Source organism: Pocillopora damicornis, chromosome 5 (genome assembly GCF_964200805.1).
Source record: "Pocillopora damicornis chromosome 5, jaPocDami1.2, whole genome shotgun sequence".
NCBI classification, from domain to species: domain Eukaryota; kingdom Metazoa; phylum Cnidaria; class Anthozoa; order Scleractinia; family Pocilloporidae; genus Pocillopora; species Pocillopora damicornis.
This window is the reverse complement of record NC_142674.1, coordinates 3,263,675-3,279,115: the sequence shown is the minus strand read 5'-3', so window position 1 is coordinate 3,279,115 and position 15,441 is coordinate 3,263,675. Positions and strand designations below refer to the sequence as shown.

At 39.6% G+C, this 15,441-nt stretch overlaps 1 protein-coding gene across 4 annotated transcripts; it reads left to right on the top strand.

The window, feature by feature from the left end:
* The first annotated feature begins 145 nt into the window (after window positions 1–145).
* On the top strand, window positions 146–13,690 carry LOC113669491 (monocarboxylate transporter 4). 4 transcript variants are annotated; one of them, XM_089207996.1, is made up of 8 exons: window positions 5,029–5,298; window positions 5,432–5,566; window positions 8,044–8,110; window positions 9,502–9,567; window positions 10,430–10,665; window positions 11,505–12,076; window positions 12,675–13,044; window positions 13,199–13,690. In XM_089207996.1, exons 5-8 carry the CDS (start codon window positions 10,452–10,454, stop codon window positions 13,309–13,311), a joined length of 1,269 nt encoding a protein of 422 aa, XP_089064122.1. In that variant the 5' UTR covers window positions 5,029–5,298; window positions 5,432–5,566; window positions 8,044–8,110; window positions 9,502–9,567; window positions 10,430–10,451; the 3' UTR covers window positions 13,312–13,690. The 4 variants fall into 4 exon arrangements, with proteins under 4 accessions (XP_089064121.1, XP_027041333.2, XP_089064122.1 ...); XM_089207995.1 differs by lacking the exons at window positions 5,029–5,298; window positions 9,502–9,567 and adding an exon at window positions 146–274; XM_027185532.2 differs by lacking the exon at window positions 9,502–9,567 and having other exon boundaries at window positions 5,009–5,298.
* The last annotated feature ends 1,751 nt before the right edge of the window (window positions 13,691–15,441 follow it).

Sequence of the window (15,441 nt, the reverse complement as noted above, 5' to 3'; positions counted from 1 at the left end):
TGATGTCAAAAAGTATATTTTGTAGATGCATTGTCCGCCGCATCAAGGACAAATGGAGATTTTTTTTATCGATCATACGTCATTTCCTATTTTTCCCTGTACGCAGGGCCCTACGGAGGCGATGACGCGACTTCCAGTTTTTTTCTGTCTCCTCTGTCGTTGGTAACCACGCTTAATGACAACTTCCACTCAAGAGATTCTTCCGAGATTGAAAGATTAAAGCACCCAAGGCACCTTAAAATCTCATAGGAGCCAAATTTCTGAGAACTAGAAGGTATATTTGTGTGAACTTTTCACACCGCTTATAGCATTTAATATGTTATTAGCTTACATAGGACTTTGCGTGTCGCATCTGTAGGTTTTAATTTTATTATGATTCACGAAACCCATTGTAAACGTTCATGCTACTGCGCTTTGTTGCTCTAAATGATACTGCCGGCTTTTTTTTTTATGGTGAATTCAAAATATCATGGAACGATTGAAAATTATGAGATTGTATTTTACTTTTGTACCGTACAAACTGTACATGCGTTCTGTTACCCTTCACAAGGGACGTCTTTGTTTGACGTTCTTGCAAACGAGGCTATAGACGGCCGTCACCACCAAAAATACAAGGATCTCAAATAGATCAGCAAACACAAAGCTGGTCTAAAGATCAGCTGCAAGATAGAATAGCTAATAAAGGAATGGCATGGCCAAATTATAGACGGTTTAGTTTTCCTTCGTGAAACAGAACACCCTAAACATGGATAGTTTAGCCAAATGATAAACGGTCTAGTTACCCATGTCGAGTTGGAACATGAAATTGTGAAATGGACTAGCTCAATTGCGAATAGCCTAACACTCATTTGTAATACAGTACACAAACGTTGTAGCGTTGCGTCATATGGCACAACGTAATGTAGAATGGTACAGCGTACACACATATGGTGTAGCGTTGTGTCAAATGGCACAGCGTAATGTCGAATGGTACAGCGTACACACATATGGTGTAGCGTTGTGAAATGGCTCAGCGTAATGTCGAATGGTACAGTGTACACACATATGGTGTAGCGTTGTGTGAAATGGCTTAGCGTAATGTCGAATGGTACAACGTACATACAAACAGTGTAGCGTTGCGTGAAATGGCTCAGCGTAATGTCGAATGGTACAGCGTACACACAAATGGTGTAGAGTTGCGTAAAATGGCTCAGCGAAATGTCGAATGGTACAGCGCACATACAAACAGTGTAGCGTTGCGTGAAATGGCTCAGCGTAATGTCGAATGGTACAGCGTAGACACAAATGGTGTAGCGTTAGGTCGAATAGCTTTGTGGAACATCCGGACGCTTTATCTGAACATTAAATTGCTTAGTATTACTTGAAATGTTTCGATGTTGTGGCGAATCGTCGAGCTTGCAAGTGACGTGACGTGAAGGCCATGCCATTCCTTTATTAGCTATGCTATATTGCAGCTGATCCTTAAACCATCTTTGTATTTGCTGATCTATTTGACATCCTTGTATTGTTGGTGGTGACGGCCGCCAAGGCTATCTCGCCGAAACCGCCAAAAATACAAACCGCAAATGGAACAGCTATCTACTGGGGGCATGACGGCATCAAATGTGAAGACTACCGCGAAACCATGCATCACATTGCGTAGTCGAACGAAATGGCTGTTTTTCTTTATCTTTATTGAGGAATGTTGTGTTGTGATTGAAAAGAAAATCGACAAAAAGCTTGTAAATAGAATAAGTTACCAAATATGATACCACAGGCGGCCCAAGCTCACGTCTCGAGAAAAAGCCAACGATGAATTCATGAACGCGTCACGCGTTGTGTGACTCGGTGTTAAGTTACGGGAGGAACCGTTGAAAATTTGAACACGTTATAAGGCATAGTATGGGGAACGACATATGGTCGATTTACAACGATAAATATTTCGAAATCTGAATATTTTACACGTAAAATCAATAAAAACTTACTCATGCCCTGTGTATCCGTCGTAGTTTCTAGCGATTTCTGCTGTTTTAAGCTTGCTTTACCATCACTGTTAACCATGTCAAAAGACGAAGACTTTTGACATGGTTAACAGTGATGGTAAAGCAAGCTTAAAACAGCAGAAATCGCTAGAAACTACGACGGATACACAGGGCATGAGTAAGTTTTTATTGATTTTACGTGTAAAATATTCAGATTTCGAAATATTTATCGTTGTAAATCGACCATATGTCGTTCCCCATACTATGCCTTATAACGTGTTCAAATTTTCAACGGTTCCTCCCGTAACTTAACACCGAGTCACACAACGCGTGACGCGTTCATGAATTCATCGTTGGCTTTTTCTCGAGACGTGAGCTTGGGCCGCCTATGATGATACAAACGATGCTTAAACGTTTGGTAAGGGGGTCCAAATCTGCGAAGGGGGGTCCATATCCGCTAGCAGATTTGGACCGGTGGTTTTTGGTTTTTTTTTTATTTTGGACCAGACCAAATCCGCTGTGACACTGGCCTCCCGGTTTACCAAAGTTTGCACGCGTTGGTGGGCCTGAATATGTTTATAGTATTAAATAGTGTTATGACGTGCATTAAATGTCAATTGTCGAGCTCTCTTTTCTTTCTCTGACTCACACTTACTTTTCAATGAGAGTTCAACTTCAACGGCTCTTTGAACATTGGAGGAGTACGTGAGAAGTTGAATTTTGTGTGAGCCCTGGACGCCATGGTAAGAAAACTGATATCCTTGATCTGTTTTGACATTTTTCAATGAAAGTGATATCGGAATGCTTTAATTGATGTGCCGGACGATAAAACCGACTCGGAAAAAGGTTGCTTTGGCAAACTACATGTTTGATTGAAAAATGTGGTAGAATCCAGTCTCGTTGCTATTTTAATTAACGCTTCCGTGAACGACAACGAATAAATGAAATATCGGCGGGGGAAAAAAGGAGAAACTCACTGAATTGGCTCTGCTTTACGGCAAGGCGAAGTGAAGACTCTTCAACACAGCGACTACACCATGTGATGGTTTCGCTGCAGTCTTCGCATTCGATGACGTCATGCCCCCAACAGATCGCTGTTCCATTTGCGGTTTGTATTTTTGGTGGTTTCGGCGAGATAGCCTTCATGTCACGCCACAAGCAAGCTCGACGATTCGCCACAACATCGAAATATTTTGCATAATGCTAAGAAATTTAATGTTCAGATAGAGCGTCTTATGTTCTGCAAAGTTATTCGACATGACGCTGCACCATTCGTGTGTACGCTGTACCATTCTACATTACGCTGAGCCATTTCATGCAACTCTACACCATTTGTGTGTATGCTGTACCATTCGACATCACGCTGAGCCATTTCACGCAGCGCTACACCATTTGTGTGTAGGCTATACCATTCGACATTACGCTGAGCCATTTCAAGCAAAGCTACATTGTTTGTATGTACGCTGTACCATTCTACATTACGCTGAGCTATTTCACGTAACGCTACACCATTTGTGCGTACGCTGTGTTACTCGACATTACCCTGTGCTATTTGACGCAACACTACACTGTTTGTTTACTGTATTGCATATGAGTGCTAAGCTATTCGTAATTGAGCTAGTCCATTTCACAATTTCATGTTCCAACTCGACATGGGCAACTAGACCGTTTATCATTTGGCTAGACTATTCATGATTAGGGTGTTCTGTTTCATGAAGGAAAATTAAATCGTCTATAATTTGGCCATGCCATTCCTTTATTAGCTATTCTATCCTGCAGCTGATCCTTAAACCAGCTTTGTATTTGCTGATCTATTTGACATCCTTGTATTTTTGGTGGTGACGGCCGCCCATACGAGGCGTTTCAGCTAATTTTTTTAAAAACTACGTGTGCATATCTACTTTTGAATCGGTCTGAGATTCGTACACAAATGTTTCTGGTACCTGTCGGCGTTCACAATCGAATCGAATAATCTGACTATTAATAATGTAACCCCTAACGTAACCCTCAGAGCTTACGGGTAAAAACTGTCGCACTGCTTGTTAAGGTTGTAAGCAAACCCGACTCAAGGCTGCATGTACTTTGCTGAGCTGACATCCAAATCCTTCCAAATCCTTTTTGCGTCGATTCTGCAAGAATATATACAGATTTGAAATAAATAAAACATGCCCTCAATCTGTTAATTATCCTCACCAGATTAGCAAAACTTCTGCAGTCACGCTACCTCTCGAATGGTTTGGTAGAAGACTACTGTGCTTTTTTTCTTTGAACCAGCTTTTTCGCGTGACCCCTGAGGGAAAAAGTAATATTATCTCCTCGGGAAGCCCTCAACCCAACCGATCGGGGGTCACTCGAAGCACTGGTCACTTTCCCTTCACAATCCTTGCTCAAACACGTGCATATGTCAACTGCAATCCAATGATAATAAGATTAAGGTTACAATATCAAATTTTCATTACATAGAAATAATTGACTTGTCTGCATTTTAAACCAATGAAAAAGCTTCACTTTATAATGAAAAACTGAACCAAAGTTAGTTTCAATTTTTTTTACTTTGTGTCACCTAAAAACCCAAAACATCAACCTTACCCTTACCTCCCCCGTAAAAGAATTGTGTTAGTCTCAACTCGCGTTTCGACATTAAACAGACAAACAAACAAAAAATTAATATAAGAAATAATAAAAACAAAACAAAACCAAACCAAAAAAAATATAAAACTTGCAAACCGCCAAAGGCGTAAGCATAAAGAGGTGACCAAGAGTTATAAAGTTGAACAATCTCTTTGGGCGGCCAATTCCTAAATAATTTTATTTTTGTTTCTCAATAATTGAAAGACAGGAGCCTGAAAGAGTAATGATTTGAAGTAAGGTCTAATCGCAAAGCTTGAAGAGCAATGCAATCCTCTGCTAAGTTTTGGAGCAGCTTCTATAACATTTGTGACCCTCCAGGGGATTTCAGGGAATAAGGTGAACGCACGCACATGGCAAGCTCGCACGCTAAAACAAAAGAACCAGGTTTTAACAAGTTAGCTGCGTGTTAGTTACTCGCCTCATTAACTTCGAAGTCATTGTCTTGCTTCGCAAGATAGAAACAGAGGAACGAGTTAGACCTTGTTTGAACTTTGCACGATGAAACACGGTGACTGTGCCAATTTTATAACACGCCTCTTAAAGTTTAAGTTGCTTTCGATTTGCACAAGAAGTACATCCTAAGCTGTAAGGCTTTTCAGCTCACCGATACGCCCGGCCGATACGATACTCGATATCCAGTGCAACTTCGGTCGCTAAATTGCCAAACATAACAGAATATATCGACGTTGCAGTTGCGTTACGCAAGGTAAATACCGCAGTGCTCAAGACTAAGAGCTCGTAAGATGCCAAGATCAGCGTACAGTAAATAACACGCGGCTTCGCTCGGAAAGGTTCGTTTTGCGCCGACTAACTAGCTGTTACTTCTTTTTAAAATGCAGATTTGCATGAAGTGACGAACAGCGACCGCGTCGATCAGGAAATATGGAGCCGGAAATTTGCTGCTAAAGGATTCCCAAAGATTCGGTACTGGGCATAATAACTTCGTGAAGCAATAAGGAGTTATATTTTACAAGGTAAGAATTAAATTTTAAAAAAGTAATTCATGTGCTCAAACTGAGTTCCTCTGGACCTTGTGGAACACGTCGTGCTCACTGTGAAAATCCTGAGGGAAAGAGCCGTGACTTGCCGTGAATTTTTCCTTTTTTACTAGAACTTTCGATCACGAGAAAAGATCTTCATTTCCGCATAAATTCTATAAGTGATATACTTTACAAACACCATTCTCACAATTAAGAAGCTGACAAACACAAGTAACAAAGTAAGCTGGGTTGTACAAGATAGGCTAGCGTGTTAAGGAAACAAAGGAACTTAGTCAGTAGTGTTGTTAGCTGCGAGGATCTCTTATTTTCGTTTCTTCACCGCAGTGCAAATATATGAATTTCATATATCTAAAATCATCTAACTTAGCGTGTTAAAACAAAACAGAAAAATCTAGCGTGTTATAGAAACAAAGCTCTATTGTGTTAGCCAGATATGGACAATGGCTTCGAACACGCTTTCCAAAATAAATTGTTTTTATGCACATATCTGCACAGTAAGCGTGTCATGCCATTAGCGTGCGAGCGTGTCATGACGTGCAGTGTGCATGCGTTCACCTTATTCCCTGAAACCAAGTGGAGAGTCACATTTATACGTGGAAAGAAATGCGATCATAATATGAGAGAAAGAATAGAACTCAAAGCCGTGCTTGTTATTCCACGGAAAGTCCGATATCAGATAATTTTTAGGCAATGCTGCCCTAGGAATACATTAAGACTTGTTCACTAGCAGGTATTTGTCACGAAATATTTTTGGGACCAAAACTACATGCGGTATTTTGCTCGAAGCGAAAGCCTCAACTTACAGATAAACCACAAACGTTGTGATTTCAGCAATATAATCGATTTAAACTAGCATAGGTGTTGATATTGTCGTTGCACTCAGTTGTAATTAATACGGCAAAAAACTGCTCGAAAAAAAATTGGCAAGGTATACTGGTATGCAAGAGATATAAATTCTCTTGTGGTTTATATGTCAAGCGGGATAATGTATTATGATTAAGCAGAATATGGCCGACTAAGGGTGCGTTCCTTTGGGAGAATCCGGATCAGGATTTCTGATCTGTGGCGTTCCTTTCGAGCAAATCCATTTTCAGATCAGTGATCTATAAAATCCACTCTGGACAAGGATTCATCGGATCATTGATCTGTGTCTTCTAAAGACGGATCATTGGATCACTGATCCAAAGCGTTCCTTTGGGCGAAGGATCCGAAATTAATCATTTTGCCCGGCGGTGCTCAATTTCAAACAAGTAGGTACCTCATATATTGACCGGAAAGATTGTTGGCAATCGCTCTACAAATTCTGCGATAAACACGAAATAAAATCGATTTTGTAATGTTAAATCGATCGGCCATTGATCGCAGGCATTCAGGGTTCCCAATTATCCATGTTGTAATTAATACCTACTTCTGTTTTAATTCCATCGTTTGAGTTTACCATGAAAAAATGTCCTTCTGATGAATAGTGCGTGCTAAAAGCCCGTGCAGTTAGACGAGCCATTCAGTGAAGAGCTCTATAACTCACGTACCTACACAGGTCTTAAAATAGCGTACCTTTTGGAATTCTCTGAGAGCTCGTCTAGAATTCCGTTTCTTTCATGCACCGTGATCTGTGTGATCTTGGATCACAAATCCAAACCCGGATCCCCCCAAAGGAACACACCCTAAGATTACTCCAGTTTCAATGAGCTCCCCTTTTATGATTGAACTGTAATTATCTTTTGCCGGAAAGATTTGTTCTTAAACGAAAGTTTTCCTTTCTTACTTTTTCCCTTTTTTTTCTCTCTTTCAAATTCAGAGCCATACAAAGGTTTCGGTACAACACTTATCTTGGTAGATTAAGGTCTATACATGACATTAAATTCATCCTCAGGTGGAATGTTTCAGTAAGCTTTGAAATATTAACTCTATCCTCTGGAAAAGACAACATAGATTTAAGCCAAATTTGATTATAACATAGCCAGTAAATTTGTGTTATCAAATTCAATTGCGCGAGAGTGCTTCATATTCCTATTGTGCACGCTCATGACGTCAGCAAACAAATCCCTCGAGAAAAAACAATTTTCCATTGTGTTGAAAATGTTATAAAACAATTGGTTCATACGTCAGCTGTGCGTTCATTGAGATACGAAGCACTTGGGAAGTTTGGAGAGCACTCAAGAAGCTAGAGTTGCTCTTGACATTTTTGACAACGGGAAGTCGATATACTTTTTTTTCGCTACGCAGTAAGTTACAAACGTAACTCCAATTCTTCTTGGCCATGAATGTTATTACAGCAATGAACAAATTTTTTACAGTCAAAGCTTTTAAAATATTGCTTTACTGTTTATTTAGCGATGTACACTGGTGCAATTTCGGGCTTTAAAACACGACTATTTACTGCAACTAGGAATGATTTGTCTCCTCATCAGGGACTAGGGCTAGTTTAACGCTGACCACTTATATTTCAGATTATTTTTCTTCCCCGGCTCGTCGCCTACGATGTAATAACTCGCCAGGAAAAACAGGAGAGCGAAGGTAAATTCATGTAACTAACGCAATCTTTGTCTTCTCTCATGTTATTTTTTGCCAACACTCTTCTCATCCGCTGCGTTTCGCACATTTAGTGTTTATGATGTGACAACCAAATACAAGGTCATTGTACCATATCGGTGTGAATATTCTGAAATGGTCGAAAACGACGAAATTACATTTAAATTTTTTACTATGATGCACAACCGATTTTACCCTCCACAAAGACTGGCAGCTTGTAATTAATATTGTTTAAAATTTGGTGTTTTTAGTACCCGCGTTCGTCGTCGCGTCGAAATGTCGACCAGCTGTGATAGATGAAGCTAAAAACTAAAAAAAGAATATTTGCATTTGAAAGGTTTTCATTACCCGCAAAAGCTGTGAATTTTAATTATATTTTGTTAGTACTTTAACAACATCATTCAATATCCGGATTTTTCTGCCGACTGAACTTTGTTAAAAGACGAACACGTTTATGCAGGATCGTGGAACTTTAATGTCGATTTTCCGACGTATTACGGCTAATGTTTACTTTCACAACCATTCTTTGGTATGAAAAGCAACTTGTGATACGCAAAGTCGACGGGAAAAGATCAACTCATGAATGAGACGATAAATAGATAAAAAAGACAGCTATCATTGGATATCTTTCGAGGAAAGTTTCAAGTACATCCCACTAAGAACCCAGACATTATTTCCGTCTGATGACTCTTACCTTATAACTGGCCAAAAGTTATTACTGATCCGTAATTTAAGCACGCAAGAATCTTGCGAGTCAACGTCCTTCAAAGTTGGTAGATTTCCTTCGCCAAACATGACTTCAATTAATATAATAGTGGTTTTAATAAAGTATGTTTGACTGATATTAGAATGAGTTGCGAAAGGACCAGCATTTCAATCAATTGAAAAGTTGAGATAGAAACTCAAGAACTCAGACCAGTGGTAATATTGTAAGGGGAAGTTAGATTCTATAGCAACTCAATTTTTACGCCAACGACTAATTTTTTGCGCCGCTTTACGGCTTACGGTATTACCCTTTCGAAAACTTCAGTTTAGAGCAGGTTTTAAAAATCGTCTTTGCTTGCCTTCAGCGTCAAACGGTCATGTTGAACCTGCGAAACGCTTGAATCATCCTTGTCTGATTTAAAGCTCATGGGTGCTTAATTTTTGGGATGTCGCTCAGTGCTTTCTAAGAGATGTTCCCAAATAAATTATCTAAGCTCATCCCTTAAGAGAAAGAAAGTATAGTCCTATGCGTGCCGGTATGTAGAGGCGGTATTTCTGAAGAGGAGCATGCGGTCGAATTCAAGCTATATTTTAAGCATAAATTTTAGGCTTAAATTCCTATTTTTCTTAGCTCGAACTTTCGCTATTCATAAGTTAGCCTTTTTTTGTAGCTAAACAGTTCTATATATTTATTGATCACTTGGCGATCTACCAGCGAAAGAGAGAGTGAATGTAAGGTAAGCGAAGCTCGTGCATTTCAAGTCCAAGCCATAGCACTATTTTGAAATTTAGGCTACTCGACTAGATAAGCACAGCATGCATAATTTATCCACGGTCAATCGGTTTTGTTTAAGATATCAACAACCTTTAAATTTCACTGCAAGATTGAAGATGCCGATTAAGAAGGACTACAATCATATGCCTCAGGAAGCATCGATTTCGATTTGTGGACGATGAATATAAAGCGATATTTGTTAAACCTCTTGCCTTTTAAATTCGGTTCTTATATGAAAATTAAATCGGGAATAGCCCCGCCGTTAATAAAGAATTGTGGGTAACCGTCATTATTTTGAAATTAATAAATTTTTGGTCGATCCTCAACTGTTGTACTTCATGTGGACTCATCTCTTAGTCCTCGACGGCTATTCTTGGTGTTAGTTGACTCGATTAAACACATTCAATTGGCGGCTGTTCTTCGCGACGTCGTTCGATGCGTGACATTTCAAACAGACAGAAAAAAATAATAATAAATACACACAGACACGCAATTCGTGTTTGGAACTTGGCATTTCTGCCTTCCGGGTTGAGTTGCTCTCTGTAGACTCGCGCTCTTTAACACAGACCTTTCCTTTCAGAGATAAGTTTTGTAAGTGGTATCAAGAGAAAGTAATGCAGCCATTGGTTCCACGTCATTTCTCTTGCTGGTAAACATTTTTCAAGCACGCTCAAAGAATTAACGATGCCAAAAGTGTCTTGAGTAGCGAAAAAATAGAAATGCCGTGTTTTAGAGCAGCGTGTTTTGTTGGGGTAAGATTTTTCAAACAATTATTTAGCACTGATCTGTTCAAAGTGTCTTGTGATCCATTTCCGTTTTCACAGTTCCTTCAGAAGATAATTACTCATGGATGAAGAAGGAGACACAGGCCTAACTTTAAAGCCTGTTCAGGTTGTTACATGCATCAGAAATGTTTCTCCTCATCAGGATGGCTGTTGGTCTTGGTTGGTGTGTTTTGCTGCTGTTGTCTCAAACGTCGTACTTTGTGGATTTACCTTTAGTTATGGAATTCTATTTCCTGCCATTTTGGACGAGTTTCAACAAGGGAAAGCTAGATCAGGTAAATTTCTTTATTTACAAATATATGTCGACGATAACGAGCTCGGGAACGAAGAAGGACGCTCAATCTAAGCATAGACTTTTATCTTTGTTTGTTTGTTTGTTTGTTTGACTCTCAAGCGCTGATCGTTTCCCGCTTGATGTTATGGTTAGAATCGCTGTTCGTCTTTTACAATGTCATCGACTGAGTCTGTTTTATTGTAATGAAGTGAAATTCCTGGTTTTCATTGATTGACGCAGTTTCTTAACTTTTTTCATTTTATTATTGTTGTATCACGGTTGCCTTGAGAGTTTACTGACCTTGAACGTCACTCACTTGTCTCTGATAAGTTCGACTCGGGTGGGCATATTTAGGGTAAGACATTCATGTGATAGTCGAGTTAAAACAACATATTGAGACTAGCCATGTAAATAATTTGGTCTAGTTGACTTTTCCACGTGGAAAGGCCGGAAGTAAGTTCCACATATTTGGTACCTAGTAATGAGGTAAGGCTGAGGTTGTAGCTGCAATCGTTATTCAATTAAAGAAACGGCATATGAAGAAACATGTAAGGGCAGGGAGTTAAATCCTTCCCTCCAACCACACATTCTAAGGGTTATCTTCTCAAGTGAGTTATTACTTTGGACACAGCGCCGAATTCTCCGCAAAGCGTTGTTCACTCAGCGTAAAATAAAAGCCTCCATAAAAATCTGTAAACAACAACGCTAGTAAACAAAAAATATGAGGGGGAATAAATAGATTCCTGGTGTTGCGCATCACCACATTATTATTAACTTCAGTGACACCTGTGGTTCTTTAAAGTTGTGTATATAAACTGAGTGTTGCAATGTTCTTAACAGCTTGGGTTGGATCCATCGCCATGATGGGTATAGGCATTTACGGTCCACTGATCGCTAGGCTCTATCGTCGTTTTGGTGCTCGAGCTATCTCATTTGTTGGAACCATAATCTGTGCAGTTAGTCTGGCTGTCACATCCAAAGTAACAAACCTCTACTTGATGTATCTAACATACGGGTTATTGTTCGGTTTTGGCTCCGGCGGCATCTACCTGGTGACTTACATGGTAGTACCGAGATACTTCAAGAAATGGCGCTCCCTTAGTCTGGGTCTCATAGCCATGGGGCCCGGTGGAGGGATGTTTATCATGAGCCCAGTTGTGCACGAGCTGTTCGTAAGATTTGGTTGGAGAGGAACATTTTTGGCTATGGCTGGTATTGTCTCCGTTACTTGTATTTCAGCTTTTGTTTATAAGCCAATTGAGCCGGACTCTGATATGAAAGAGGAGAATAGTGATTCAGCAAAGGGTGATAAATTCTGGGATGTTAAGATCCTCGAGCAAAAAGTGTTTGTTCTCGTAACAATAGCTGGGTTTGTGTACTACCTTGGCCACTATACTCCAACTCTTCATATGGTAAGTCTGAAATATACCCATACAACCAACCCTCTTTGTATAATGTAGGTAAAAATGACTTGTTAACTAGAGTCACACTCATCGCACCTAGCATTTTATGCATTGTGTTTTTTAATTTGAATCAAGTCTCGGCCGTGAAATCCCCAGAAAACATCGTTAATCGCATCCAGTACTCAACGGATTGGATCACGTACATCGCTTTCTTCACGACGTAATAAAATATCAATCATGAACAAAATAACTCCCATCTTCACGCGCATTCGTATACCTAACGTCAGGGGCGTAGCCAGGATTTTTTAAAAGGAGGGGAGGGTCAGAGTTAGGGCCAGAAAAACAGGGGGTACTCACCAGATTTTCCTGTCGACCTCCACACCATAAAGGCTAACTTACAGAAGGTCACGGGCTCCCCCCCCCCCCCCCCCTTAGCGAGGCCCTTGCTTCACGTCACGCTTTCGCATTAAACTTTATGTGGTACATCTCCCGTGTTTTACATTACCAGCCACACCTCATCGTGTCACGCTACATCGTTATTAAAAATTCACGGGAAAAAAAACGGAGGCGAAAGCTTGTTTCTTTTTCTACTTGATTACTGCTACAGGTTCGTTTTTTGGAAGGCAGAGGAGTCCAAGAGGGTAGAGCTGCGCGTTTGTATATCTACAGTGGTCTAGCTTCCTTGCTAATCCGGCCGATGATTGGTCGACTGAACGACGTCACTTGGATCAATATGTTCTATATCTATTCAATAGCCACTGGTGTTGAATGTGTGGTTACTTTCTTGCTACCCTTCGCAATCACAAACTTGAGTCTCGTGATATACTTTGTGGTATTTGGTTTGGCTGATGGTGCAATGGGTTGTGGTTTGCCCATTGCTGTGATTAACAGTCTTCCAGAGAAAATGCGACCGTTGGGGATCGGGGCTTTTAACTGCCTCAGTTGTTTTGCTTCAGCTTGTGGTCCGGCTCTTGGAGGTAAAGTTCAGTTTTGTTTACTTTTCAAAAATACAGTGGCCGGGAATCCCCTCAACATTCGTCGGAGGAAAATGTTGATCGGCAAAATTGACAATTGGAAGAGTTTTCACAGTCTTGATAGATTCTTAATTTTTATTGATTACATTTTTTTAAGGTCTTGTCGCAGATATAGAAAGATCGTATGTCCCCATGTTCAACATGGTTGGTGCTTTGATAAGCGCTGGTACTGCGATGCTGATTGCAGTTTCTTGCGTGAAGAAATCTTAGTCGCTGAGCCCTATTTCAGGAAGAGAAATTGCAAAGTGGGAGTTGGAAGCTCTCGTTGTTGTAGAGAAGTGCTCTGTTATTTGAATGTCGTTTTCCTTGTTTTTCATTTTACCGACTGCGGAAACAAAGTGCGAACAAAGTAAAACAATAATTTAATAAATAAATGAATAATTTATCAATCACCTTTTAATTTTGTCAAGACTTGAACATGCTCCTTCGTAAGAGGATGTTTGACCTTATCTTACAAATCTAACGCTGTCCTGGTTAAACCAAATCGCATTATAGACACTCGATTGTTTTGGGGTTGTTTAGTTTACGTACTTGTTAAGTTTTGTAAAGGTTGTTTCGTTTAAACTAAAAATAAGTTGTTTCACATCAATACGCACATTTTGTTCAAAAGCCTGTTGACACAATAATCACTAGTATTGAAATGCCATACGGATTTCATAGGGGTAGAGGGATAGCGTATAGAAACATACAAAGTGCCACGGGTTATTGACGTGAATCTGCAGGGTAACATGCATTGACATGTACAGGTGATACTGGTTGGCTTCGAAAATCGAAGATCTTGGAAAGGACGCTTCTGAATGAACAATCGCCATTTTTCTGCGTTTCCCGTATATTCGATCGACTTTACCGACTGATCAGTAGATTTTTTAGGGTCTCAACCCTTTAGCTCTTGGATCTTTTAAGTAATTCACCTCACTGTCAGCCATACATTTCTTATGATGTTAGTTTGGAGAATTTGGTATTAGATCAACTAATAACTCCCTGATAGATATTTTTCTTTCCTCTTACCATTTGAATTCATGGTATTGTGAGGAGAAATACTTACGGTTAACAGCTAAAATTTTGGCCATTTTATGGCTAACAGTTAGTTTATTTACACGGAAGTTAACAGGAAAAAAGTATGGTTAACCTTTTTTTACTAGTAACGGTTACAATTTGTCAATTTTTTACGCCTTACTACTATTTTTTTTTGCTGTTTCACGGCTAACGGTTTCACTCTTTGAAAACTTTAGTTAAGGGCAGGTTTTCAAAATCGTCTTTGCTCCCCTCCAGCATCAAACGGTTATGTTGAACCTGCGAAAAACTTGAACAATCCTTGTCTGCTTTAAAGCTCATGGGCGATTAATTTTTGGGATGTGCAGTGCACTTTAATAGACATTCCCAAAGAAATTATCTAAGCTCTTCCTTCAAGAAAAAAAGGATACAAAAACCAGCCCTATGCGTGCCGGTATGTAGACGCGGTTTTTCTGAAGTGGTGCATGCGGTCGAATTCAAGCTATATTTTTTAAGGATAAATTTTCTTGGCTTGAACTTTCGTTATTTTTAAGCTGGCACAGTTCTCTTACAAATAAAATAATCGCCTGCCTTTTTCTGCGAAAATATACAAGGAGGGAAACTCTGAGCTTCGAGAGACAGCTTATGTGTTGACCATCCCTCAAATATTTCTAATCAAGGCTAATCGTTTTATTGGAAACATTCTCTCAAAATATCCACTCGTTAAAATAATTATGTTTTCCAAAATGTTTTTTCTTTTTCCTGATTCAATTTAACAAATGCACTCGGTATGATACGGACCGAGCAAAAACCACCGAAAATTGATTCTAGCCGGGATATCCCCCATTGTGGGATCCGTCACGTTGCGATTTTGGACCAGTGACGCTCGCAAAAATATATTTTGACTGATGACCAAGAACTATATCACTTACCTTGGTAGATTAAGGTCTCTTAATGACATTAAATTCATCCTCTGGTTAATTTTTTCAGTTAGCTTTGAAATATTAACTCTATGTTCCGAAAAGACGGACTGGATTCAAGTCAAATTTGATTGACATTTTTGACAATGGGAAGTCAATATACTTTTGTTTTCGTAACGCAGCAAGTTACAAACGTAACTTCAATTCTTCTTGATGCCTTTCTCCATGCCATCAATGTTATTACAGCGGTAAATTCAATACTTTTACAGTCTTCGCTTTTATAAAAATTGCTTGATCTTTTATTTAGCGATGTACATCGGTACAATCTCGGGCTCTATAGCACGATTATTTACTGCAACTACAAATGATTTGTCTCCTCCTCAGCAATTAAGGCTAGTTCACCGCTGACCACTCATATTTCAGACTA

Excerpts from the sequence above, each read along its gene's own strand:
- LOC113669491 (XM_089207995.1), top strand. The coding sequence starts at position 10,452 with ATGGATGAAGAAGGAGACACAGGCCTAACTTTAAAGCCTGTTCAGGTT. Across the intron at positions 10,666-11,504 it reads ACAAGGGAAAGCTAGATCAG|CTTGGGTTGGATCCATCGCC; the intron begins GTAAATTTCTTT and ends TGTTCTTAACAG. Across the intron at positions 13,045-13,198 it reads TTGTGGTCCGGCTCTTGGAG|GTCTTGTCGCAGATATAGAA; the intron begins GTAAAGTTCAGT and ends CATTTTTTTAAG.